This window comes from Halichoerus grypus, chromosome 2 (genome assembly GCF_964656455.1).
Source record: "Halichoerus grypus chromosome 2, mHalGry1.hap1.1, whole genome shotgun sequence".
In the NCBI taxonomy this organism is placed as follows: domain Eukaryota; kingdom Metazoa; phylum Chordata; class Mammalia; order Carnivora; family Phocidae; genus Halichoerus; species Halichoerus grypus.
The window spans coordinates 83,804,749-83,831,325 of NC_135713.1; the positions used below are offsets into that span (position 1 = coordinate 83,804,749).

Here is a 26,577-nt window from a genome sequence, read left to right on the forward strand (position 1 = left end):
TTTTTAATATTTATCAAATGCACATCACGTACATGGTACCATTTTAGATGTTTGGGATTCAGAAACAGCCAAGACAAATCTCTAGCTAGCTGGAGACCATTCTACAAGGAGTGTTAACCATGTAATATAATAATTTGAATAGAATAACAACTGCTGTAAAGGGCATATAGTAAGCTCAAGAAGGAAGTAATTAACTTTGCCTAGAGGACAGTCATCAATGGAGTAATTCTACAAGTCTTAACAACAGAAATAATATTTGACTATCTTAGGAAACCATCTTAACTTGACCTTAGCAATATCCTATACAATGAGCCATTTCCTCTTCCAGAAATATATTCTTCTTTGGTATGCCATGATATCACACTCTCCATTTCTCATTACCTTTCTAGCTCATCCTTTTTAGTGTTCTTTATTGATTTTAACAGTCTCCTTATAACCTCTAGAAACTACTGTTCATCAGACTCCCTCTAGACTCTTTGACAAGCGCACACACCATTTCCAAAGGATTAAGGGATTTACCTGGTAGTCCTCAGGACTGAATGCTGTCAGTGGCACTGTTCTAAATTCCGCCAGAACCCTCCCTAAGTGTCCTTGTGCCCGGACAACCAGTAGCCTCACTTCTCCATCTTCCTCCTTCACAGTGATGTGTGGAATACTACTTGCAGGAAGGGTCATCGTGTCCTCAGGCTGAGGGGGCAGCCCTGTGGAGAACTGAAGCAAGCCTGCAGGACACAAAGAGAGGCAGGGCATTCTGGCCCCAATTATCCATGGAAGAACTTCTTATTCATTCGAAACAATCTTGTGCAATGATTTTGATCACCAGAATAAAATTCTGAGGGCTTTCGTTGAGAAAAGACTTTAGTGAAGATTTGATTTACATGCTTTTCACACAGACTATGTCAGTAAGTTTTCAAAATGTTAAAAGTTAAAATGATAATTTTCCTTGTCTCTACCCAAAGAATCTCATATTTGAATCTCTAGAATTCATCCTTGGACTTAGAGCAGAACATGATTAATGCCACCTTAAAGGATTTGCAACACATTTAAGAAAAATTTAACTAAGAAAATTAGAGTTGAAGAGCCTCTCAGGTTTCCTACACAGACCTTTAAATAGTTGCTCTTGCTTTATTCCTACAAAAGAACTATTAATTTTCAATGTAGAGAAACAGTCTCTATTAGGACAGACATCTGTAATAATTCCCCAATTAAGAAAATTATCACTTTTCAGCTCAGACAAAAAGAAATTAATATAAACAGACAGTGATAACTCCACTTCTTGAAGCTTAATAAAATATAAATTAGAAAGTACTTCAATTAGTTAGGGGGTAACATATCACAACAGGATAATTTTTTAAATAAAAAAAATTTTGAAAGCCATGAATAGAGATACTTTTTTTCATTTTAAATAATCCTGTATGTACTTTTAAAAATATATTTTTAAACTTCAGAAATTGATCTTTCTGTTTTCTTTTATAAACAATATCCCTCAAAACGGCAGCTTAGAATTTCAAGAGCCTAGGAAAAGTTCTATTTCAATCATTTGCAAAAGTCCCTTAAGAAGTTCTTAACTAGACCAAGTACACCCAGAGAAGAGAGGATTATTTTTGCAAAAGGACTTGGTTACCGTATGGATGATCACTAGCTTTGATGGTGATATCTGTTGTTTCCTTTTCAGGATCTATGCTTGCACCACTGGTAGGGGTTGAACCTAGCTTCCCATCCCCAGGAACTGCAGAAACCAGCGTCACACGGAAATACTCATTAAGCTCAGGAATATCATCATCAAGAACATATATATTCAGGACCTATAAACATAAAAATCCAGAGGCATGAAGCAATGAGGCATACAGAAATTACTTACCACTTACCAGAAGAAAATAAAATAGCCAATTAAGTTATATTTAATTGAAGTTACTATTTAACATGATCCATTTCTTAAACATTAAAACACAGAGAGAGAGAGAGAGAAAGACCAAAGAAATTAATTATTTACACAATAATGGGCATTGAACAGTAACATTTTCAGTCTATAAATATCATATGCATTTATTAATATCATACCATATATGATATATTGGTGTATCAATGTAATATCATATATTGCTTGTACCAAAGACAGTGGTATTACCAACCTCAGGGTATAGAGTTCCTAAATAAGGAACTGCATGTTATCTGATGGGATGTGGTGGGGCAGTAGGAAAGGGCAACATATACATGTCTAGTTCCTGCCTAGGGAATGCCTAACATACTCAGTAATAGCATTTTAGAAAACAGATTCACAACGGACCTTTAAAGTCTGGCACAAGCAATCCTTCCAAAAATAAGCAATAACTCAGCCATGCTCCACAAAATTTAGGTCAAAATTTGAAGTAAAAAAACAATTCCCCCTTCCTTTATTAACTGAACAAGCATTTTTTGACACCTACGATGTGTCAGGGTTAGAAATGGCTCCAGTCCCTAAGAGGTTCACAGTCTACTGTAGGAGAGAGATCTATGAAGAAAACATTTAAAATGCAATGTAAAATGCTAGTTAGTAGGTTTGTTGTCTAGTTCTGAATCACAAAATACAGTTACAGTGTTTAAATAATATATTGCACATATTAAAAATGTTATAAGATTTAAAATAAATAAATAGATGTAAAATGTCATGACAGAGTTATGTACAAAATAAACAGACAAAAAAACAACAACTCTACCTACAAAAGATTTTACAACAGACACGTTTTAAGCAAGTCTTAATGTATTAGTTGCAACTGTAAATAATAATGGGAAGGGCATTCCAATTAAAAGAAACAACACTTGTAAAGCCACAGTGCATGAAAGAATAAGGCATACAGGGAACTGCAATTAGATTGCTGTGGTTGGAGCAGGAGATAAGTCTAGATAGATAATCAGGAGTCAGGTCACAGGGACTGTTTATGCTATCATTAAAAAAAAAAAAATTGACTCTTGCTCAGGCCCATGGTGCCAGCAGGATGGGCAAGTGTTACAATCTTCATACAGCCAAGAAATTCCATAGCCACTGACGAGATCAGAAGTGCCATGATAAAGAGTACAAGAAAGCCCATTTGGGCATAGTCCTAAATGCTTTTAGAGGTGTTTCCCATGCAAAGGGAATTATGCTGGAAAAAAGGGTGGAAGTCAAAACAGCCAAATTGTGCCATCAGGAATTGTGTCAGGGTCCAGCTGATCAAGAATGGCACAAAAATCACAGCCTTTGTCCCCAATGATGTTTGTTTGAATTTTATTGGTGTGTTTTAGTCTATTGTAGTTTCTGTTCATGAAAGAGTTTCTCCCAGTTTTTTATATGATGAACAGGTATTTTTAGTGATTGCTGCTGACACTAGAAGTAAATTGTTGATTTTATTCCAGAAAAATGATGGAGTTCTGATTGCTGTATTTGGTCACAAAGATTATGCTGTTGGTGACCTTCCTGGAGTTTGTCAAAGTAGCCAATGTCTCTCTTTTGGCCTTATACAAAGAAAGAAGGAAAGACCACAATCGTAAATTTTGACGGTGAAAACATAACAGTCATAAATTTTCATATGGCAAAAAGTTGGACTTTATTCCAAAGGCAGTGGGGCAAAACTGAAGAATCATAAGCAGGAAATTGATAAAATGAGAATAAGTACCATGGCAGAATGTAAACAGAGTGGACAGGGCAGGAAAGAATGCTAGAAGTTGAGCTAGGAGGTGACTGACCAGAAATAATGAGATTCTGAACTAACGCAGTGACAGTGGAGATGAAGAAAAAGAGATGGATTTGAGATTTGTTCTGGAGATAGAAGACCCAAACCCTGATGACTCAGTAAGTATAGCAAGTGAGAGACAGAAAGGAATGAAGGGTGACTTCCGGTTTCTCCCAGAAATGAGTGACAACAAACTCTAACTCCAAATGCAATCTCCAAAGTACTAGTCATTGGGCCTAAAAGCATTTGGAGAACTTTTTTTTTTTAATGAAGTTTTTCTAGAGTTTGATTTAGTAGGTCTGAGGTAGAATCTGAATTTAGTTTTAATGTTCATTTTTATCAAGATTTTAAATAAGAAAGTAATATATGGCACAGCCAATATACTCAGAGAAGAAGTGCAAAAATGACACCTACTACCCAAATCATGTCATTGTTCTTGAACAAAAGGGAACAATATTTATTCTGAAGATTTAAAATGTCTTGTGCCTAGAAATGTTGCTCTGAAAAGTAACACCAAAACATCAAGATGTACGTTAAAAACAAAGCAGTAAATATTCTTAAAGGGTTGAAGCATACCAAAGTACTCATTCATTTTAGTGAAATGAAAACCCTATCAAGGTATAAGTAAATGTATTTTACCTGGTAACTCAGTAAACAACAAAAAAATATTTACCTTTACTTTATGTTACTATATGTTACCTGCTCTGCTATTTTCTATTCTATTTTTAAACTCTACACCATAACTTGCTTAATTGATTGCATAACAGGCCATTTAGAGTAAACTTGAAAAACACATTTCCAACGTTCTTTTCTGTACTTTAGAGAAACACACACACACACACATACACCCCACACACTTTCCAGACTCCCTTGCAGCTAGGTTTTCAGATACGACTTAAGTCTGTTCAGTTAGTTGCACTCCCCAGATATCTGGAAGGCAGCAGCAGAGCGGAGGCTACCTTATTGCTGTGTGTGCTAGAAAGCACAATCATGGAGCACTAGTGAGACCTCAGCACCCCGTCACTGGCTTGGTAAGACGGAGAGGCTGGTGTAGATCTAGCAGATGTGGTGTTACAAGCCAACCCCACTGTTCAATGTTATTATTTTGCTTTCAAAGTCAATTATTTTTTAAAGAAATTAAAAATGAAATGATAGGAGGAAATATTTTAAATAAATCTTGACAAGAGTATATATAACTATTTTCCAGACCAAAATGTGTATGAATCCACTTTATAAAACAATGGTTTCAAGTTCTATTTTCATTTCATAGTTGGTAAATTTCCCAAGGGAAAATTTGTGGGATCAGCCCTGTTTTCTAAATAGAAACAATAAATAGATTTGCTAACTCCTTATTACTTCTATCAGTTGATTAAGCCTCTGATTCAAACTGTGAACTTATAAGAGCAAAGACCTTATAATTTACTTTTGCAACCACTGGCTCTAGCATACTTCTGGGCTTAGCGCAGATACTTAAGCATGTTTCCCAAATAGAAACAATAAAGAGGACCAAATACTATCATTATAACTTGATTTAAAAAAAAAGAAAAGAAAAAGAACACTTTAAATCCAGAAGAGCAGTAAAAAAGAAAGCATCAGATTAAAATACAGTCCTTTAAATTTAATAATTTTAGCCTTATGAAAACTTGCTAGTGGTCCTAATTTTCCTCATTTTACCAAAGACCAGTAAAATATTTATCACGGATCTGTAGCCTGCTATTGGAGAAGTTTTGTTATAAACTTTTTAGTCTCCTTCTTCCCCCAAATTTTAGAGATTTGATCATTCTTCTTTTGTATTAACTCTTCAAATCTGTCTTCTCTCAATTTTATCTTTTTCATCCAATGAACTCCTAAATCCCTTAGAAATTTTCTCAAAGATTATATTTGTATGCATTAAGCTATTTTACTACTTATCACTAACGACATATAAGCTATTTATATTTTTAATGAAAAATTATACTGATGTGAATACTCTAATATGATAGACTAAAAGAATGTTTAAAAAAATTCTGATAGAGGACACAGTCTCATCCTCATTTCACTTGCAAGAAGTGCCACTTATTTCTGGAGCACCTATTCAGAAATGGGATGATGTTTCACAGAAAGTTTTGATAAAATTGGAGATCACTCGTACTTTCAAAACAAAGAAAAACTACTTCATTTTTCCACGTTTAAAAATAAAGTTGAGATTACAGTTACAAGAATTTCTCAGTGGCTGATTAGAAAGCAGAGTACCATTAAGAATTCTGCAGTTTCCCATTGTATCAGTAATAACAAAAAACCCACAATGACAAACCTTCAAGCCATACCATTTTTATTATATTGGGATTAAAGAACAGATAAAACTGTAACACACATCATTCAAAAATCCTGCTTTCTTTTTACATAAATAAATACAAAAACAGGGGCACCTGGGTGGCTCAGTTAGTCAAGCATCTACCTTCGGCTCAGGTCATGATCTTGGGGTCCTGGGATCAAGCCCCGCATCAGGCTCCTTGCTCAGTGGGGAGTCTGCTTCTCCCTCTCCTTCTGTCCCTACCCCCCATCCCTAGCATGCTCTCTCTCTCTAAAATAAATAAAATCTTTAATAAATACAAAAACATTTTAAACCATGGTATTTACCTAATGATCTAAATACTTTAAATTGCTTAAGTAGCAAGATTCTGCAAACAAATTACAGAACCAACAGGTAAAGAAAAGCCTTCTAGGAGACTTTCAAGGAAACAAAGAAGGTAGCTTTTACCTCAGATCTCTGCCAAGGAAGGAATGTGATAGTTCCACTGGCATTAGCAAAATCATCAACAAGGTAATTAATGCTGTCAGATTCGATCTGTGAGATGGTGTAAAACACATGCACATAATCCAGAGCCCCTCTGGTTCGCTCCACCACACATGAAATGGTGGATCCTTCGTCTGCAATCTGAAATTGAATGTAAATTATTTATAAGTATATACTGATTCAAATCAGTGATAAAATTGTAATGCTTTCATGGAGTCCTTTTACCATAAACTTAATTCTGTAACTTTCTAACACTCTAAGCAGACCTCTACATTCTTGTCTCTCTCTTACAGATTTTACAAAAATACAAAATACAGAAATTATGCAAGTAATTATTATAATCAGTTCACTGTACATGTAGTTCATTCACTGAATTCATCCAGCCATAGTGCTGGACACTATGATACAAAAGATTACCCAAAAAAGCACAGTGCATCCTCTGGATAAATCTAAGGAGGAAGATAAACTCGAAGTTCTATGATAAGTTGAGCACAGACAAACCAAATGGGGGGCAGAAGTGAGGGGTAGAGGGTAGAACATGACATCAGGGAGAACATTCTAGGCATGGATAAAAAGTAATAGAGTGGATTTCATGAAACAATTTTGAGGATAGCATAAAGTGACAAGTGGCGAGAGCCTTGAGAAATGTCTGGTAGGGAGATAAGAGTCAGGTCAGTGAGGGCATTTATGTTATGCTTAATATTTTTTGATAGTTTTGTCATATATACATATGTATATACATGTCTATAGGTATTTTTCACATGGAAAATATTTTTATCTGAACACTGAACACTTAAAAATTATATGAAGCAAGAAGTTGGAAGAGCTTGTATTTATTTATTTATTTAGAGAGCATATGAGCAGGGGAGGGGCAGAGGAAGAGAGAATTCCAAGCAGGCTCCATGCCCAGTACAGAGCTCAACATGGGATTCAGTCTCATGACCCTGAGATCATGACCTGAGCCAAAATCAAGAGTCAGACGCCTAAACAACTGAGCCACCCAGGCGCCCTGAAAGGTCTTTTAGAATAAAGTCTTCAAGCTCTTAAATCCTCAGTCTTTTAATGCAATTTTATTTTTATGTTAGTAATCATATATGTAATTCATAGAAAAAAGAACTGAAACTGAATCAATAGAGCTCAAAATACAAATCCTAACTTAGATAATGTCATTCTATTTCTCATATCAATCATAAGCACCTCTGTCAGCATTAGATAGAGCCATTCTGGAGTCAACATTGGTACTGGAAAGAACAGATTTGAAATTTATCCACAAATAGGCAATAGTCAAAACAGTTATCAATGAGCATGGAGGCACCAGATGTTCCAGTAAATGCAGAGTTTCACCAACCATCAACGCCCCTACTTCAAAGAGTAATAGCAACCTTAGGTTGCTATGCCCCGTAGTAAACAAGACCAAACACTCCTGGAACAATACTGTAACTCTTCTATTTGCCTGCAGGTCCTGGCATGAGAAGCCCAAAATGACAGGTGGTTGTTCAGGAGAGGCCCCAGTGTGTCTCCTGGTAGACACCCCTTGACCCAGATAGAATCAGAACTTCTAATCCAGTGAGAGTGGGAAACACAAATTCTGGCAGTTGGTCACTAAGAGTGATGGAGATAGGGTCACTCTTACTGCTACCTCTTGCCTCCTGAGCCCAGGTAGCTTAGGTACTGGGAACACTGAACAGGTATCAGCCACCAGATACATACTGGATCATGGCAGACAAGATCCCCACCCTACAAGATGTGGTCCCTGAGCTGGCACCTTAGCTGAGTCATTAACAGGCCATCCCATTATGGTAGTAAGCCAGCTGCTTCAGGTGATGTGGTATAGAGGAAGGGCAGGCAATCCTATGACTGTGTGCCCGTTGTTACACCTCCTTCACATAAAATAAGCCCCTTTGAGGCAGGCTTCCCAGTGGAAACAGCAGGCATTCTTTTAGCCTTCAGATGATGGTCTGGCAGACTACTGAGAACACAAACTCATTAGATAAAGTAAGTATTAATTCCAATAATAATGAGTTTCTGCCCTCTCTGGAGTAAAACAGCCCACACTTAGTGCCCACTTCCATCCACCTGTTCACATGACTCTTCCCCAAACTTCCTTGTCTCTAGTCTTGGTGATCCCAAGCCCCTGCCAGACCACGATGTCATTAGCACTGCTCAAACTGTATCTTCATAACTTCAGACCATTTCTCCCCTCACATAAGATGAATGGCTAAGTGGGCTGTTCATTGCTCTGCCCTCGTCCTTAAGAGCCACTTCTGAAATGGAGCAGTAGAGTGGTGGTGGCCCACTTTCAGCAAGCGCCAATACATCAAGTCAAGTCAGGCTGGGGTGAAGCAGGCTGAATTTTTCCTCCCCCATCAGTTAGTGACAGGTTTTAGGGTAAAGGTCAAAGAGTTGACTTTTAAAATGTCCAGTATGAAATGTCTACTAAATATCCAAGAGATGTGTCAAGTGGGCAGCTAGAGAAATGAGTGTGGAACTTTGGAGAGAGGCCATGATTGACATGATAAATTTGGGAGGCATCAATATACAAATGATATTTAACGCCACATACAAATGGTGTATAAATATATCATTATATAAATACTATTTAAAGACTGGATGAGATGACAAGAGAAGTAACTATAGATGGAAAAAAATGGACCAAGTATAATCAGTTATGCCATAACACTGGTTTTGAAATCATAAAATTGTCTCAATGTAACTGATATATCTGAGAGCATAACAAGGATAATCCATAATCCATAATCTGTAATGTGGATTTCACATTTGTTTATGTGATTTCATCTACAAGAAACATGGTGAACACAGAAAACTGCACCAACCTGAAGCAAGCTACAAGGGAACACACAAACACACCTGAAATATCTACCAGCTACCTCTGTGCAACACATATGTTGCTAGCCACACTTCACTCCATCTAATGTGACAATCTTCCCTCTGATGTCAGATAACCCTCCTCTCATCATTTCACAAGAATATACAACCTGCAATTCCTCTGATGCATGCTTTTGCAAGCAAACTTAAGGTTTTTTTCCCTAGGTATACACCATATTTCTTGTAGTATATAAGTATTAAACATTTATTGTGTAAATCTGCTTATTAGGTCCCTATCTTTCTTTTTACGTGTCACTGACCAAGTTTTTGAGTAGTGGTCTCCTAATCCATTTTTCCCTTATGTTCTGTGTTTTCTTTATCTAATTTGGCATAGTGTAGTGATCTTTAGGAGCCCCTCTATCACATGATGGCAGAACTGAGTGCTCTGAAGTTGAGGCCCTCCAACCCTGAGGCTCCAGAGAAGGCGAAGCAGCACAGAAAGCCAAGTGCTCAATAAGCATGTAATTGAATTCCCACTTTCTACCTAGGCATCTACAGCAGTATTTTCATCACAGCTGCCAGTACATAAAAGTGTGATGGAAAGAGCATGGCTTTAAGCTTAAACCAGTCCTGAAGTTTCTTCGCTCTACCACTTATCACGTGATTTCTTCTTAAAATGAAGATCATGTCTCATGGATTTGGGTGGAGATAAAACAAGTATCTTATATGGTACCTACAGTAATATATTAAGTACTGAAAAATTTTTATATTTCTTCTCCTTAACAAACATACAGACACATACACAATTGCAAAAAATAATGCTACATTCCCTCATTTTATCAAGAAATATGTATGCTCACGTATTGAAAAAAAAAACAAATTTCCAACCATTTTGTTCCCTATCACAATGGGAACACATTTGCCCCATTATCCCACCCCCAATTTTAACCAGAATGAACATTTTTAATGAGTTATATTAATAAGCCACTGATCCCAGTATGTGACTATTCAGCCTTTCCCTCTTTTTAGCAAGAGGCATGGATGAAACAGATCCAAAGATATATTCAGGAGTCTTTATGTCTCCTTACAACTTCTTACCAAGTCAATGAGCATTACCATACAGCACCCAAGACTAAGAAAAGAACTTTTTACTTGCAGGAATCACATGGGGAAAAGCTATTTAACCATGCTTTCGTTTAATAAAGCCCTAATCAAAATGTATCAGCTACTATTTTCAACTTTAAAAAAAAAAAGAAAAACAAAGGCTATCTATATCCAATACAACTGTGCACAAATATGTGCTTATATAAAAGTTTCACAGAAAATTTAATGAATTAATAATTTAAACAATAAAGGAAATTACAAATCAGCAATCAGGAAGAAGCTTCAAATGTCAAAGGTCCATAAAAATCCACTTTTCATACTTAAGAATTTACAGAGAAATGACATAGTGTCTGAGATTTGCTTTAAAAATTACTTCAGCCAAAAAAAAAAAAAGAGGGAAAATTGGCAAAAGGCTGATAAATGTTGAAGCTTAGCTGGTGGGTCATTGGGGTTCATTATCCTATTTTCTCTAGTTTTATATATACATATATGAAATTTTCCACTTAAAAAAGATTTTTTTTTTAATTCAGCTTTTTGATTGCCATCTCATCTCCCTGACAGAGATTCTGATTCACAAATGGAGTCCTCAACCAGGAATGGTGTTCTGGAATATACATGAGCTATTTCTGATTAAGGTCATCATGCACAATACTTTGGGAAATACTAAACCAGATGATGGAATTATTAATACTACAAGATAATTAAGACAGAAAATAAAGAGTTAAAATATTTTTGTCTGTTAAAATATACATCTAATTGCCTTTGGAATCATGATACAAGCAAAGGTTTAGGCCAGTATATGAGAAGCATAACATGAAGAAATAATCATCAAAACCACCATCATTCAGTTTTTCACAAGAAACAATAGCCGCTGCTGTTTTCTTTTGAGTCAAAAATTCCCTCAATCTTCAGATCTGCAGGAGAGTAATTATGAAGCTTAACCATCAGAAAAGTTTCTGAAACATATTTTCCCAGAAAAAATAATGCACTGAGCCATAAATTGGCTTTCTGTATTAGAAGAGAAGATTAAAGCTAATGCCTAATAATTACACATCAAATTAATTTTTTATTTTGTTTCACACTTGGGTAAAGATCTGTGATATCAGATTATATCAATATCACTTATATCTAAAGGAATCTATTCACATAACATATGGCAGGCACTTAAAAACAAACACAGTCCAAGCTAAATAATATTCTCATTTTTATAAAGATCCTCTCAAAATGTCTCTAAATTATTCTTAAGCTGTGAGTTTATATACATAAAATGCAATCCAAGTATTACTTATAAAATAAATGAGACTAGCAAGTTTTATGAATCATTATGAAAAGCAATCTCATTACTTTATAATTATTTGGCATACAAGACTATAGGACATACGAAAATAGTGCTAAAATAAGGTGGAGAGAAAGTAACATTAAATATTACACAGAAAAACAAAATACGGGAGGAAAACATGAGAATGTGGTTGCTATGCTACAGAGCCAACACAACTCAGTCATCTGTCCAATATAGATACCACCTGGAATCGAGAGGCCTCGTTGGCACGGCCCCATCAGGGCTCTCAACTACATACAGGTTTATTCATTCTTTCAATTATAATTTATTAAGCACCTGCTATTTAGAAGAATATGGTATACCTGGTTAAGATGGAACAAATAACAAAATAATTATCAACTCTTTCAATATGGCATATTCCGCATATTCTCATTATTTAAGGTGTGATTGTGCTTTCATTTTAACCTTCATATTATTTTATTTCATGAATCTAGGAAAATGTAAAAGCATAACCTGACTCAGAGAGAAGTCTTTAAATATCTCTATTACCTTCAGCATTTTTGAAGGGATAAGAAAAAAAAACTAACTTTTCACTGTCACTGCAACAAGACAATGAATTATCTATGGAAGCGATAGTGGTTTTTATTTCTAAAAATCAAGCAAATAACTATAAAATTTAAGCCCTGCAGACAATTCCAAGCATAGAGTAAACCAGCAATTCTCACATACTTTAGTTTCAGGACCCCTGAACACTCATAAAAATTATTAAGAACCCCAAGGAGGTTTTTGCTTATGTTGGTGAAATCTGATGATATTTATCATTTTACTAAAGAAAATTGAAAAGAATTTAAATATTGATACATTAACTCATTTTAAAATAACAATAATAAACTCATTACATGCTAACATAAGCAACATGTTTTATGTGAATAACTATATTTTCTAAAAAAAATTAGTGACAAAGGGGCATTGTTTTACATTTTTTTATATCTCTTTTAATGTCTAGCTTAATAGAAGACAGCTAGATTCTCCTATCTCCTTTCACAATCAATTTCTCTGCTGCTACTTTTTATTTTGGTCGAAATATATTAAAAATATGCAGCCGCACAGAGATATGTAACTGGAAAAGGAGGATTTAAATAGTCTTGGCAGATAGTTATGGATATTCTTCCTCCACATTATACCTATTTGACAAGTAATAGTTTCTTAGAATTTAGTTGCAATGTGAAATCAGACTCTAATACATTAAAACCCATTGGTCTACCTTGCACTTCAAATCACGACTTCAGTAAGCAATCAATAAATATTATTGATGATGATGATAATAGAAATATTTCATATTAATATCACTCCTGTCTTCAAATCACACCAAGATGAAAGTAAGAGTTCTATACTTATACTCTTAATATTTTCAGGAATGAAAATTCTAAAATATTCCTGACAAATTCCAATGTTGGATCTTTAGGCTCAACAACACTTTCTTATACTAACTGTCTAAATTTTACTCTTTCCAATATAGATATATTCTATTTCCCTCTCATTTGGGCTTGGAGAATAACCAGTCATGTTTTCTCTTCCTTTCCAGCAGTTCTAATAGTACAGGTGTTGTGGCCTACATAGCAAAGTTCTCTCTTCTACCATTAAAGACTTGACTGGCCCTGTTAAAATTCCAAGATTTCTGGAAACAGGCAAAGCTACATACCTACATGGAGGTAAACCAACACCAACACAATCTATCAGTGGAACTTGTGAGGCAAGCCAGCATTGAAAACTCACTATAATGGCCCACAAAGCCAGAGAAACACTAAAAAATTATTCCTCATTTTGGGCAGGGTTTTAACATTTACGGTTTTGGGTTTTTTTTTTTTCAGTTTGGTTGTTTATGCAGCTAACTGAATCTAAATGTGTTTGTGGTTTCAACTAGGAGCCTTCTCATGTCTTACTATTAGAATACATTCATAAGTTCAACTAGGATTTATTGAATACCTATTATGTTCCATTCTAGGTATTGGAGATACAATAATGGACAATAAGTCCTTCTTACACTCAGAGTTCTTTTATCTCTGTGGTTGGAAGGGATAGCCAATAAATAAGTAGACTTATAAGTAACAAAGGGAATTTAAGAGTATAATCAATGCTACAGAAAAAAGTAAAACTCGGTGAAGGGATGGAGAACAACCAGTTGGGAGAAGGGAGGGGAGGATTACTTAAAACAAGCAAGTCTTCACTGAGGAGATGTCTTTAGAACTGAGACTTGAATGACTGATTCTGAGATTGACAGTGTTCCAAATAGAGAGGCTAGGAAGCCCTGATGCCCTGAGACTGGAACTGAAACATGCAAGTCTGACTGAAACATATTGACCAAAGAGGAGTCTGACCAAGAGGAAGCCAGAGCCATTGGCAGATGCCAGGTCATAAAGGGAATTAAAGGGAAGCTGATTTTACATGGCATCCTAATGGTTCTCACAACTTGATGGAAGACACCTGTCTTTTTAAAAATAGACATGATGAGGGGCGCCTGGGTGGCTCAGATGGTTAAGCGTCTGCCTTTGGCTCAGGTCATGATCTCAGGGTCCTGGGATCGAGTCCCACATCAGGCTCCTGGGATCGAGTCCCACATCAGGATCCTTGCCTAGCAAGGAGCCTGCTTCTCCCTCTGCCTGCCACTCCCCCTGCTTATACTCTCCCTCTCTCTCTCTCTGGCAAATAAATAAATAAAATCTTTAAAAAAATTAAAATAAAATAAAAATAGAGATGATGATACTAAAAATATAGGGGGAAAGACAAAACTAGAAGTCACAAGAAATAGGTTCAAATTCCAGTTCTTCCCACTGTACCTTAGGAGAAAAAAAAAGTAAAATTAATATTTATTTAGTGCTGATAACTGCCAAGCTTTGAATCAGGCATTTGATCCAGTCTTATTTAATTCAACTTGGGTTATTTTTTCAGGTCTCTAAGCTTCTAACCTTATTAAGTGGAGAGAATCATAAGTAATATTTGTTGCAGCTGTATTATGGATTGTCAGGTATATAAAAAATTCACCAGGTAAAATTCTTTAATGACTAAATATTTAAAAGTATTAACATTATAGATAAACATATTTCTTTTTTAAGTTACCGATTTGTATGACATTTGTCCTCCCTAGTGTAGGATATTCTAGTATTTCTGGTATAGAAAAAGCCCATTATTTGAAGATCTCTTATGATTATTACCAAATCAAAGAGCTAAGAAGGGCAATAAGACATTCCATAGAGCGAGCTCCCCAATTTGAGCTAGGTCAGGCCTATGACCAAGATACTTTTTTTCACCCTCTACTAATTCATGGCATTCTTAATTGTTTCAATTTACAAAAATGCCCTCCTAAATCTACAAGAATCAACTTGCAAAGGGAAGGACTCTTGTTCCCTGGCATCCTTTCATGGAGATGTTGTCACACTCAACACCTGGGAAGTGGTGTCATGAGATCTCACATTACTGGACAGGAAACCAAGATGATTACGAATCTTTGAAAACCTGGAAAGAACTGATAAGGACAGTAAAAGAGCCTAATGAATGAAGCTGGCCAAGAAAGGTGATAAGGAAGGCATTATATCCAACACATGCAACATGGAAGAACGTTGTAACTACTTAAGTACATTTCACACACACACAAAAAAAAACCTCAAAAAATCACATTTCAATAAAGTTTCAATTACTATTATCCATAGAAGCTTTCACCATATACTATTTCATTTACTTATGCAGTATCCAAAGAGTAGCCAAAATAAATGACACATGGAATATTCTGTGCATTCTGTGAAGTGCATTAACTTTAAAAATAACTGCCGAGGGGTGCCTGGGTGGCTCAGTTGGTTAAGCGACTGCCTTTGGCTCAGGTCATGATCCCAGGGTCCTGGGATCGAGCCCCGCATTGGGCTCCCTGCTCAGCAGGGGAGCCTGCTTCTCCCTCTCCCTCTGCCTGTCACTCCCCCTGCTTGTACGCTCTTTCTCTGTCAAATAAATAAATAAAATCTTTAAAAAAAAAATAACTGCCAAAGTTTCATTTGCTAACTCCTTATTACTTCTATCAGTTGATTAAGCCTCTGATTCAAACTGTGAACTTATAAGAGCAAAGACCTTATAATTTACTTTTGCAACCACTGGCTCTAGCATACTTCTGGGCTTAGCGCAGATACTTAAGCATGTTTCCCAAATGAAAGAAAGCCCACTCCCAAACTTCCAAACAAATCCACCTACAATGAATTTTTTAACTCCAAAATTACCCCAGCTCACTACTTACCTCTGGTATACAAGTTCCTGTGAAACCAAACAAGCCATTGGCATTGTCACTTTTTTGTATTATTAATCTTGCTGTAGTATTCTCTTCAGAAATGCGAGCTCCTCCACATACAGAGACTAGTTTAAGAATGAATAATTCTTCTCCCTCCTCTTCATTATCATCTCTTGCAGAAATAATGAATGATTTGTTAGTTTCTCCCTGTCTGAACTCCAGATATCCAGACACAGGGTGTAAATCACTCTTTGCTGGCATAGCATGAAGTTCATAAATTTCTTCCAGGGTCAGTTTCCGCTCATAGGACCTCACATCCTGCATCAAACCTGTAAATCTGTCATTGCCATTCGATCCTGCCCCAATTCTCAGTGTTCCAGGACCTGAAATTAGAAATGGGTTTAATTGCTACAATATCCACAAGTATCCTGTCCCACATTACAAGTGTGATTCTTTCAGAAAGTGAGGCAATTTTGTTGAGAGGTTTTATTAGATAAGTAAAACACATAACAAGAATACAATCAAATAAAGGCTATTTTTAGTTATGATGAAAAATGAATCTGTAAGTGCTGGGATTTAAGACATTTTGTACTTAAGGATATTCTGTACATGTGTATATATGTGTGTATATGTATATACATGTATGTATGAGTGTATATTTAGATAGACATTTCTTCCAGGAAATTTTAAAATTTCCTTGTGCATCTAAGAATGGAATGATTCAATTCAGTCACAATTTTTTAAACTCTTGTATTACTATTCTTCCAGAACATCAAGGCTTAATCTGTTAGAAATGCATCTTGAGTTAAATAAAGCTGTGAGAATTCAACAAAAGTTTTCATGGACCAAATATAACTCTTTACCCAAACAATTAATGCAATGGATGTAGAAAAAGAAGTATTCCTCCCCGGGAACAGTATCATAGGCAAGTCATACAGACTTTTTCATAGTAATCACAACATACAACCCAATTATATTACTCTTTATCAATAACAACCTTTTCAAAAATTTACCAGTTCTTATTTCTTTACTTATTCCCTCTCCAATAACTCAAGCAAGACATTTACATAAGATGAGAGCTTGGCAATGCTTTGGGAAAAAAGTACAAGCAATATTTTTTATCAAAATCATCCACCAAAGCAGCGCTTACAAGTCACTACCCACTACCCAGGTGGTTCTTTCAGGGTAGTCAGAAGTATCCTGCACATTATTATCATAGTGGCCCCCACGCATTCTCCAGTGGTTCTGGGCTGACTATTTAGTAGTAAGAGGAATACACCTACAACAGGCAAAAATATGGATAAACATTATCAACAATACTGAGCAAAAGAGGCCAGGCACTCAAGTATACACACTGCTCAATTCTATTTACACAAAGTAAAAAACAGGAGAAGCTAATCTTATGCTCTTAGAAATGGCAATAGGAGATGGGCAGGGTGGTGAGTCAGTGACTGGAGAAGAGCCAGGGGAATTCTGGAATGCTGTTTCGTGATCTGGGGCTAGCTACCCAGGTGCTGAAACTGATGAATTTAAAGTTTTAAAAACTGATCTACCTGTATACCTGAGATCTACCTGTATACTTGCGATATGTACACTTTCATATATTTTACACTATATAACATATATTTCATCAATAAATTTTAAATACATATATACTTTAAATTTTTTCTTTCCAAGGTACAAATTACAAAAACAATCTAAGTTCCTTGCAGTAAGCTAAACAGAGAAAAGAAACACCCAGCTCTCACTTTCCCCAATCTTTCCAACTCTCATCCTACCAACATGCCATCACCAAACGAATCAACATATTCACACAATCAAAAGGTGATTAATTTAATGCTACAGAGTGCTATAAACATAATCCTTGCAGTTGAAATCAGTAGTGTGTGCATGTTGTTTCCTTTGCCCATCTTTTTTTTCTACTAGGAACAAAAAATAACAACCAGACATCCAGTCCAGGAGGTTCAGAAGAAAAATATTCTATTAAGCTATAACCATAAAAGCTGTGCTCTACTTTCTTACTAAGCAAAAAATAATCACGTCCTAAGATGGAGGGGCTGGGAAGGAATTGGTGATTATAACAAAGATAACCAATATCTGTGTTTAAATACGCACAAAGATGTATTTCTCAAAGAAACAGCATGTAATCCAGCTTAAAGACAACAAAGATTATTTCTTCAAAGCTCTCCATAGGATTCACTTTACCTACTGATACTATAAACCCCCGTAATTGCTGGGCTTTTAAGAGTAATTTTTCTTTTTTGATTCCTCTTTAACCTTATGCCCACCACCCTTCACCTCCAACAAGACCTCCCAAGCATCAGTTCCCCAAATACAATATGCTCTTTCATATTTCTACATCTCTGCTCTTTTTTCTACATGGAATTATCATGCCCCATCCCTCCTCCTACCAGTGGAAGGATAAATATTCCTCCTTCATAAGCTTTTTCTTTCTTCCTACAACACACTGAAGTGATCTCTTTGCATATCTCTCTCCCAGAACCTATTTTAGGTACCTCAAGGGCAGACACTGCCTGATTCATTTCTGCAACACTCAGTACAGAACTTATGGTCTTGGTAGGCGTAAGTTTTATTTAAAGAAATTAAACCAATACACAAGCAGATTTTTTAATATCTGTTAGCTTTTTTAAGAAATCAAAATTTTTAAAAATTCGAAAGTCAGTATCCTATTTATAAAGACAACACTCACCATCAGTTATGGCTTCTCCTTTCAGACTCTTGATTCCTCTGGGCATTGCATTTCCATCAAGGTAGAATTCAATTATACCATCATCCAGGATAATTAGAAGATGAAGCCAAACATTTTCTTCTAAATACTTCGTGACTGTTGTCTTGGCAATATATGTAGCATTGGAACCCAAAGTTTTGTAATGAAGAGAAAGGGTCACATGGGATTCATTTGTCTGAATTTTTACCCCATAGTAGATGCTTCCATTACCATCATCCTTTGCTATAACAAATCCATTTGTATTGGCATTGGGCATTACCCAAGCTGAAAATGTAAAGTTGGCAACTGAGTTATTCCTGGAAGGATGGTATTTTGGATTAACAGTTCCAAATGCGCCCTCTAGTCCACTGAAGTACAAAGCATCTGTTCCACTGTGGTGATGCCGCATGTGTGGTTGTAAATGCACAGTGCTGGGGAAAATTCCAACCAGCAAAAAATCTGTCATTGGAGGCAAACCATCAGTGAAGTCACTGGACAGTATTTCCCAGCCTACTCGTACATCACCAAACACACCCTGCTGCCTCAAAATGGTAAAGTTGGTAATATAAGACATATCATCTTCTGAGAGGACATCTTCTGCAACTTCTCTCTCTAAGCACTCTGGATCCAAGATGAACACTCCAAAGGGATCATCATTGAATGGAATCATTACAGTCACCTGGAGGTTGGTTCCTGCTAGTTGGCCCCCAGGACCTGGGGATCCACCTGTAATAAGATGATTTATAATGAATAAGAAATCAGAATTTGAAGTAGTTTATCGTATAAAGTGAAGACAAAAGGAATTTGACTAGCAAACTTCTGGTTAAATAATATATTCATTGATCAGTGGAACAACTGTTTTGCCATATGGTTTTCACCATATCTTCAGGGGTATTTTGATTCAGAATAATTTCATTAATAACCAATCAAGCCTGAAAAGAGGATATTAACTAGAGTTTTATTTCCTGTGCTTAAAACCAAAAGTGATGGGAAAATTGATTGTTTAAATTGTTTAAATGGCACAAAGACCAAGCTTTCAGCTTTCATGAAACTGTACTTTCTAACTTCCATTAATATTTTGTTGGAGATACTCTACTTGGTGTGGAGAAAAATCTATTTACAAGTTTGAGGATGAATGTAAGTCTCCATCCATAAAACTTAACCAAGCTAAAACCACAAAATGAATGTTAAAAATAACACTTCTATCAAAAACGGTGTTTTTGACATTTAAAGTTGGATAATCAAGATATACTTACTTCTTTATTAATTGCATTTTCTATACAGCTCTAATTATTTACTTGTGAAACATTAAATCTCAGTAGTGAAATAAAAGAGATAGAAAAACACAGCACCTGATATGTTTACAAGCTTTAAAATATAAAATTCATTGAATTCAGGAATTTTATCTGGAAAAGCACGGAGAATTATTGGTTTGGCTTCTTCTCCATCCATAAAGTTAACAATCCCTGAAGTTTCATAGAACTCTTGTCCAGGCTGCAAAGCAGAATCATTCTGAAACAGTTGCCAAGCCACAGAAACATTGCCAAAGTGTCCTCGATGCCTCAAAATCCTACATAACAAATTAAATTAATTTTTATGAAAAATGTATAAGAAGTGAATTTTACTCTAATGACAGCTTTCAGTGTTACCTCAGAAATATTCTTTTACTATTTATTGTCTTTAATATAAACCAGCCAGCCAGTCTTTATTGAGCAACCGTGATGAATCTCATGGTAAGAGAATGAGGTAGAACTTTAAATAACAAAGAGAAGCAGTCTTAGAAGTCCAAACTGAAGGGTAAATTCCAAACCCAACTGAAAAATATTTAGATGAGAACTGGCAAAAGTTTTTCAAAAGCAAAGGACAGGTTGAAGGTAGTCACATATCATTTGAAATAAGAGTTACAGAAGACCTCAGATAACTCAAGTCTCTCCATCCTGACAGATGACAGAATTTGGGGTGAAGAGAACAGGAATGATAATTTCTGTTTACCACCTAAAGTGGTTGTTTTTTTTAAGATTTTATTTATTTATTTATTTGAGAGAGAGAGAGCAAGAGAGAGCACAAGCGGGTGAAGGGCAGAGGGAGAAGCAGACTCCCCACTGAGTAGGGAGCCTGATGCGGGACTCCATCCCGGGACTCTGGGATCATGACCTGAGTGGAAGGCAGACGCCCAACCAACTGAGTCACCCAGACGCCCCTAAAGTGTTTTTTTTTAACAAGTGGCAACAGCATAAACAAAGTTTACCACTCATTTGTACTACCAACTTTGAAATTACTCAATTCTTTTTTTTTATGTTATGTTAATCACTATACATTACATCATTAGTTTTTGATGTAGTGTTCCATGGTTCATTGTTTGCGTATAACACCCAGTGCTCCATGCAGTATGTGCCCTCTTTAATACCCATCACCAGGGTAACCCATCCCCCCACCCCCCCCCAGAACCCTCAGTTTGTTTCTCAGAGTCCATAGTCTCTCATGGTTCATCTCCCTCTCTGATTTCCCTCCCTTCATTCTTCCCTTCCTGCTATCTTCTTTTTTTTTTTAACGTATAATGTATTATTTGTTTCAGAGGTACAGGTCTGTGATTCAACAGTCTTACACAATTCACAGCGCTCACCATAGCACATACCCTCTCCAGTGAAATTACTCAATTCTTAACCAATTCTAAATTTTTGAAATATTAATGATATTTCAAATTTGTGCATACTGAAGGTTTTATTTTATTTTATCCAATTTTGAATTTACCTTATCCAAATACACTTACCAAAATGCATTAGTCTTTCCTTCTTCTACTGCTTTGTCTATGGGCTCCAAAGAAAAAATGCCATTTGGGTCATCATTAGCTTCAATGATCACTGTAGCTATTCTGTATTGATATACTACTGTATCACCTAGATTAAAAAGTCAAAATAACAAAGAATAGTTAAGTTGCTGTTAAATTCATATTTTAAATTAAGAAAAAGTTTATAATGAAGTTCAAATTTCAGCAAGCATTTCCTCACTGAAGGTCATAAATAAAGGAGAGAGAAGCCTAAATAAGTTTAATGTGACTTGTCTTTGTGGAAATGTTTAATTATAGAGGACGTACTTCATTGAAAAACATACATGATACTTTTCTTCACAATAGGAATATTGCTTCAACGTTTAATTAGAAATCAAAAACATAGTTTTATCTAATTTCAAAGTTTTGAGGTAGATTCATTTCATAAAAATAATGAAAGGATTATCCTATAACATAAAAACACTCCTGTTGATATTAATTGGAATGACTGGCTTGACCATTTCCCTTTAAATCTCTGTCTTCAGGCAGCAGTTTGATCCAGTCATGCACAGAACAAAGCAATCTTTATGGTGCTGAAATGGATTCCTCTACTCGAATTCCAACCAGAGTGTGTTACTACCAACACATCAGGTCTCTTCTCCTCACTTCCCTGAGGTCCACAGCTCTTCCTCTTTGCTCCTCCTGTTCCCAATGCAAGCAAAATTCCTCCTCATCTTTATTCAACACTTGTTAGTCCTCAGGACAAGCTCAAGCAACATATCTTCCTGGAATTTTTCCTTGAATTCCAAAGTTAAGGTAAGAACATCTCCACTGCATTCCTATAGCACTTCCCACTTTGTCAGTCTATCATAAATTTTATCACATTAATTTAGTACACACACACACACCAACACTTTACTGTAAGGTCCTTGGACAAATCCTTCTTAATCAATTCTATGCCCTAGCAGAGTAGAGCTCCATAATTGGTACACAAAAGTTATTTATGAATGTTAGCTGAACTGAAAGAAATAAAACTTTCAAAATTAGATGAGGGCAACACCTAAAACTAAAATTATAGAATCAGAAATTATATGTAGCAAACCAGCGTATTAAAAATAATTTATGTAAATATGCAACAATGTACTCAAACTTACTTGATAATTAGCCAATGAAAAGAGGGGGGAAAACATAAAAAATGGACAGTAAATCATTGTGTAGAAAATGCTGACAATATAGAATAATAAAAAACTGAAAATATATCATAAAATCAAAGAAAAAAAATAACAAAATCTAATTTTACCAGGGTTCTATCATGTGCATTTGTCATGCAACATATCACAGGTGGTACTAAAAACTCATTCTGTCTCTCCACAGGGAGAACGGACAATATTTAACAAGGGCTCTGAGGATGGCCACATCTTTTGATCCAATAATTCAATCTGAGGACATACACTGTGGACAGTAACTATCAGGCACAGATATCCACTGCCAGCACTAGGTCATGTTGGAGATGTTGCTCATCCAGCCCTCCCACCATTGATCCCCTCAGGCCCTCAATGTTTTGACATCATGAAAGAGGAGAGAAAAGTGGAAGAGAAAGAACAAAGAAGGGATGTAAAAGCACAAATTATGTCATCCAAGTCTTCATAGCTAAAGTCATTAGATCCTCAGATGTCACCACATCTGGAAAAATACTGAAGACAAATGCAGTGGCAGTATACCTCAGGCCAGCCATCCAGTGACACCTCTCTCTCCATCCCTCTCTCTTCCAATATCAAATATATATTTCCCCAATGATGCATTTTACACAATAAATGCCAAACTTCTCCTTGCACAGTGATTTTCCATTCTCTTTATAAGAGATTTGGATGTTCCGATCCACTATTTTAATCATAGTGACATTTTGTTCCTGGTAAGAGTTTAAGCCCAGTGACATTTTGACCTCAGAGATGTTTGGGACACAATAATTATCCCCAGAATGACATCAAAGTAATAAATGGAACCAAGAACTTATTCCTACAGTAAACTGTATTAAGACAATGGCATTTCTTCATCCACTTTCTATACATGACAGAAAAACTTTGTTTTTCACTTTTATATCACCAAAACTATTTTTACCTGTAGCAATTTCTTTCATTTAAATTTTAGGCCAATGATTGAATTCATCAAAATGTTTTTCATCTAAGTAAGGCCTGACTAGTTGTGGGTTTTTCTGCAACTGCGAAATTTCTTTTGTGGACATTATTATACAAAGTTAAATTTTTCCTCATAAGATAATAGTTTTCAGTTTTTACTTTTTTAATTTTCTTACTAAGTCTTATGAGAAATGAGAAAGAGAAGAAGGAAATAGGAAGAGAGAGACAACTGAAGAGAGATAAAGATAGGAAAAATGGTGGAGAAATACAGCACAAACAAAAATTAAGTGATCTCTTACTTTTCCTCTTCCTCTTTCTGAATATTTCAGTCCACAAGGTACAAGGTAAAGCACAAGGCAGGCATTCATAGTGAGGGTGGACTGCTGTGGCACGACAGTGACCCAGCACAAGGTGGGGTAAGGAGGGCATCTCCACAGGAGAAAACCTTAGCGTAGGATGTTGGAGTCCAAGTGGAATGGGAAGGCATCCACATGGAGCTGGGGAGATCCTAAAGCAGGAAGCCAGAACCCTAGTGGGGTAAGAAAGGCAACTTCATTGTGGAAGGAGGGTAAAAGATGCAATGGGAAAGTGGGTCCAGGGGGAATCAGTCAAAGAAGTAAATATATTAAAATAAGAGGGGTGGCGCCTGGGTGGCTCAGTCGTTAAGCATCTGCCTTCGGCTCAGGTCATGATCTCAGGGTCCTGGGATGGAGCCCCACATCGGGCTCCCTGCTCGGCGGGAAGCCTTCTTCTCCCTCTCCCACTCCCCCTGCTTGTGTTCCCTCTCTCACTGTCTCTCTCTCTATCAAATAAATAAATAAAATCTTTAAAAAATAAAAATAAGAGGGACTGAATTTCACACACTTCGAGAACAGAGGGACAAACACGGAAAAAAAGAAAACTAGAACAAACTCTGTAATAACAGGCAGAAATGGAAATACTTTTGTGAACTAAGGGTTTTCAATATATATAGTGGGATACAGAACTGCAGATGTAAAAGTGTATGTGTATGTATACGGAAATACATACCTGCATAAAAATATTCCCAATCTCTGTATATTAAAAAGGCCTAGAAGGAGCATAAGCTCAGAAACAATAAGCCCACCTAGTGCCCAGATTCTGGTTTCTAAATAACATTCTTCATTAAAGGGAACCAGAGCTTCTTGGGAAAATGACTACTTTCAGGGTTGTGACAGGAAAAGTGTGAGTTTGGAACAGCTTGCTGTGCCAGAAGTAAGAAAATACTCACAGAATAATAGGGACATGTCATAAAAATAGAAAAGTCATCTCAAACAGGCTACCACTAGCCAAATCTGGGAAAATTTGACCACCAAAACCAATGATGATAGTGAAATACAACCCCCTGCATTAAATAGAAACCACGAGTCCATACTGATAAAGGATGAAAGTTTGATGAGTTACAGGATATTTACATAATGCATCTCCCCCACAAAATATTTATTCGTTTCAAAAAAAAAGTACAGTGGAGAAGGCTGGCAGTCACCACCTAAATTGTGGTCAAAGTAAACATTGCTGTAAAGGGACAAAACAAAATCACGTGTCAACTGAAGAGATGGTAAGAAGAGAGAATCGCTTCTATGAAATTCCCGTCAACAATGCAAACCTGAAACTAATAATAACAGGGAAGTATCAAAGAGACCCAAAATGGGGAATGTTCTACAAAATAACTAGCCTGTGATTTCTGTATTATTATAAAGGTCATAAGGAAAGACTGGGGAACTACTCCAAATTGAAGAGATTAAAGAGACATGACAACTAAATCCAAGCATGATTTTGCTAGAAACGACATTATTGGGACAACGGGAGCAATCTGAAGGGGGGTCTCAAGCAGTGACTGTATTAATGTTAACTTCCTGATATTAACAATTATACTGTGGTTATGTAAGAGAATGTCTCTGCAGGGAAAAGGCACTAACGTATTCAGAGGTGATAGGGTATTCTGTCTTCAACTTATTCTCAAAAGGTTCAGAAAAAAATAGCTCCTTGTACACTTAAGAGAATAAATATAAAAACAAGTTAATCCCCTCCAATTTGCTAAAAGTTGGGTCAAAATAGTCTCAGAACCCAAATACTGGGATCCAAACATCCTACTTCATTTATAGTACAGAGAAGAAGGAAGAGCCTATCTTTTCCTCCTTGCAAATTATCATGCATCATGACTACGGCTCCGGAGAATTATCAAACAGCCGGCTGTGTTCAGCCATTTCCAGAACACAGCTTCCCAGCCAGTATGTCCAGTACCACGCTAGAAGAGTAAGGGCTTACAAAATACTGATACCCTAGCTCTTGAATTACTAAACAAGGCTCAGGGAAGCTTTAGCTAGAAGATTTCTATTCCTTATGTAATATCATACTTTTCTCCATGTGCTACATTGTGAAAAAAAGATTAAAAATAATGCCACAGATTATACCAGGTACATGAAGATTCAACATACATATTCTTCACTCTTTCCCTCAAGAAAGCAATAAAATAAGGAATTCTGCTCTTGAACAGTCATCAATGACAGTTAAGCACTTAAGGTCATCTTGATAAAAGCACTGAAACAAGTCTGCCATAAAAATATAATTTATTTACCTGTTGAATTAAAGAGGATTATATAAAAGGGCTCATCTGTTTCTGGGATATCATCTTCATTAATGAATACAGATATCCTCTGCTTTCGACTTCCAACCGCAAAAACAAGTGCTTCTCCTTTTTCAATGGGAACAAAGTCTCCATCTCTTGCGGTAGCCTTCCCGTCCATGGTAGCATATTGGACGGTGCAGGCAACATCAACAGATCCATTTCTGAGAACTGTGAAGTTAGCAGTCTCACCTTCCTGAACTCTCACCACATGAGGTTCTGAAATATTGATGAAGAAAAGAAGGAACACGTGAGCTTTTCTGATTCCATCTACATATTTTCACACCACTTTATGTTTCTTCCTGCCCACACAAGAAATACCCTCCATTGTGTCTCTGCTTAAAGATTCAGCTCTGGTG

At 36.2% G+C, this 26,577-nt stretch overlaps 1 protein-coding gene and 1 pseudogene across 1 annotated transcript in view; one reads left to right on the top strand and one right to left on the bottom strand.

Moving 5' to 3' along the window:
• ADGRV1 (adhesion G protein-coupled receptor V1) overlaps positions 1–26,577 on the bottom strand; it is a 506,902-nt gene that overhangs the window by 414,096 nt on the left and 66,229 nt on the right. The window contains exons 18-25 of the mRNA XM_078067071.1: positions 26,171–26,437; positions 21,443–21,569; positions 20,025–20,242; positions 18,655–19,398; positions 15,954–16,327; positions 6,430–6,606; positions 1,625–1,805; positions 520–722 (exon numbers count right to left, since the gene is read on the bottom strand). Of these exons, the coding sequence (XP_077923197.1) occupies positions 520–722; positions 1,625–1,805; positions 6,430–6,606; positions 15,954–16,327; positions 18,655–19,398; positions 20,025–20,242; positions 21,443–21,569; positions 26,171–26,437 (2,291 nt within the window). The remainder of the gene's footprint in view (positions 1–519; positions 723–1,624; positions 1,806–6,429; positions 6,607–15,953; positions 16,328–18,654; positions 19,399–20,024; positions 20,243–21,442; positions 21,570–26,170; positions 26,438–26,577) is intronic.
• LOC118521937 (small ribosomal subunit protein uS12-like) lies at positions 2,976–3,507 on the top strand (annotated as a pseudogene).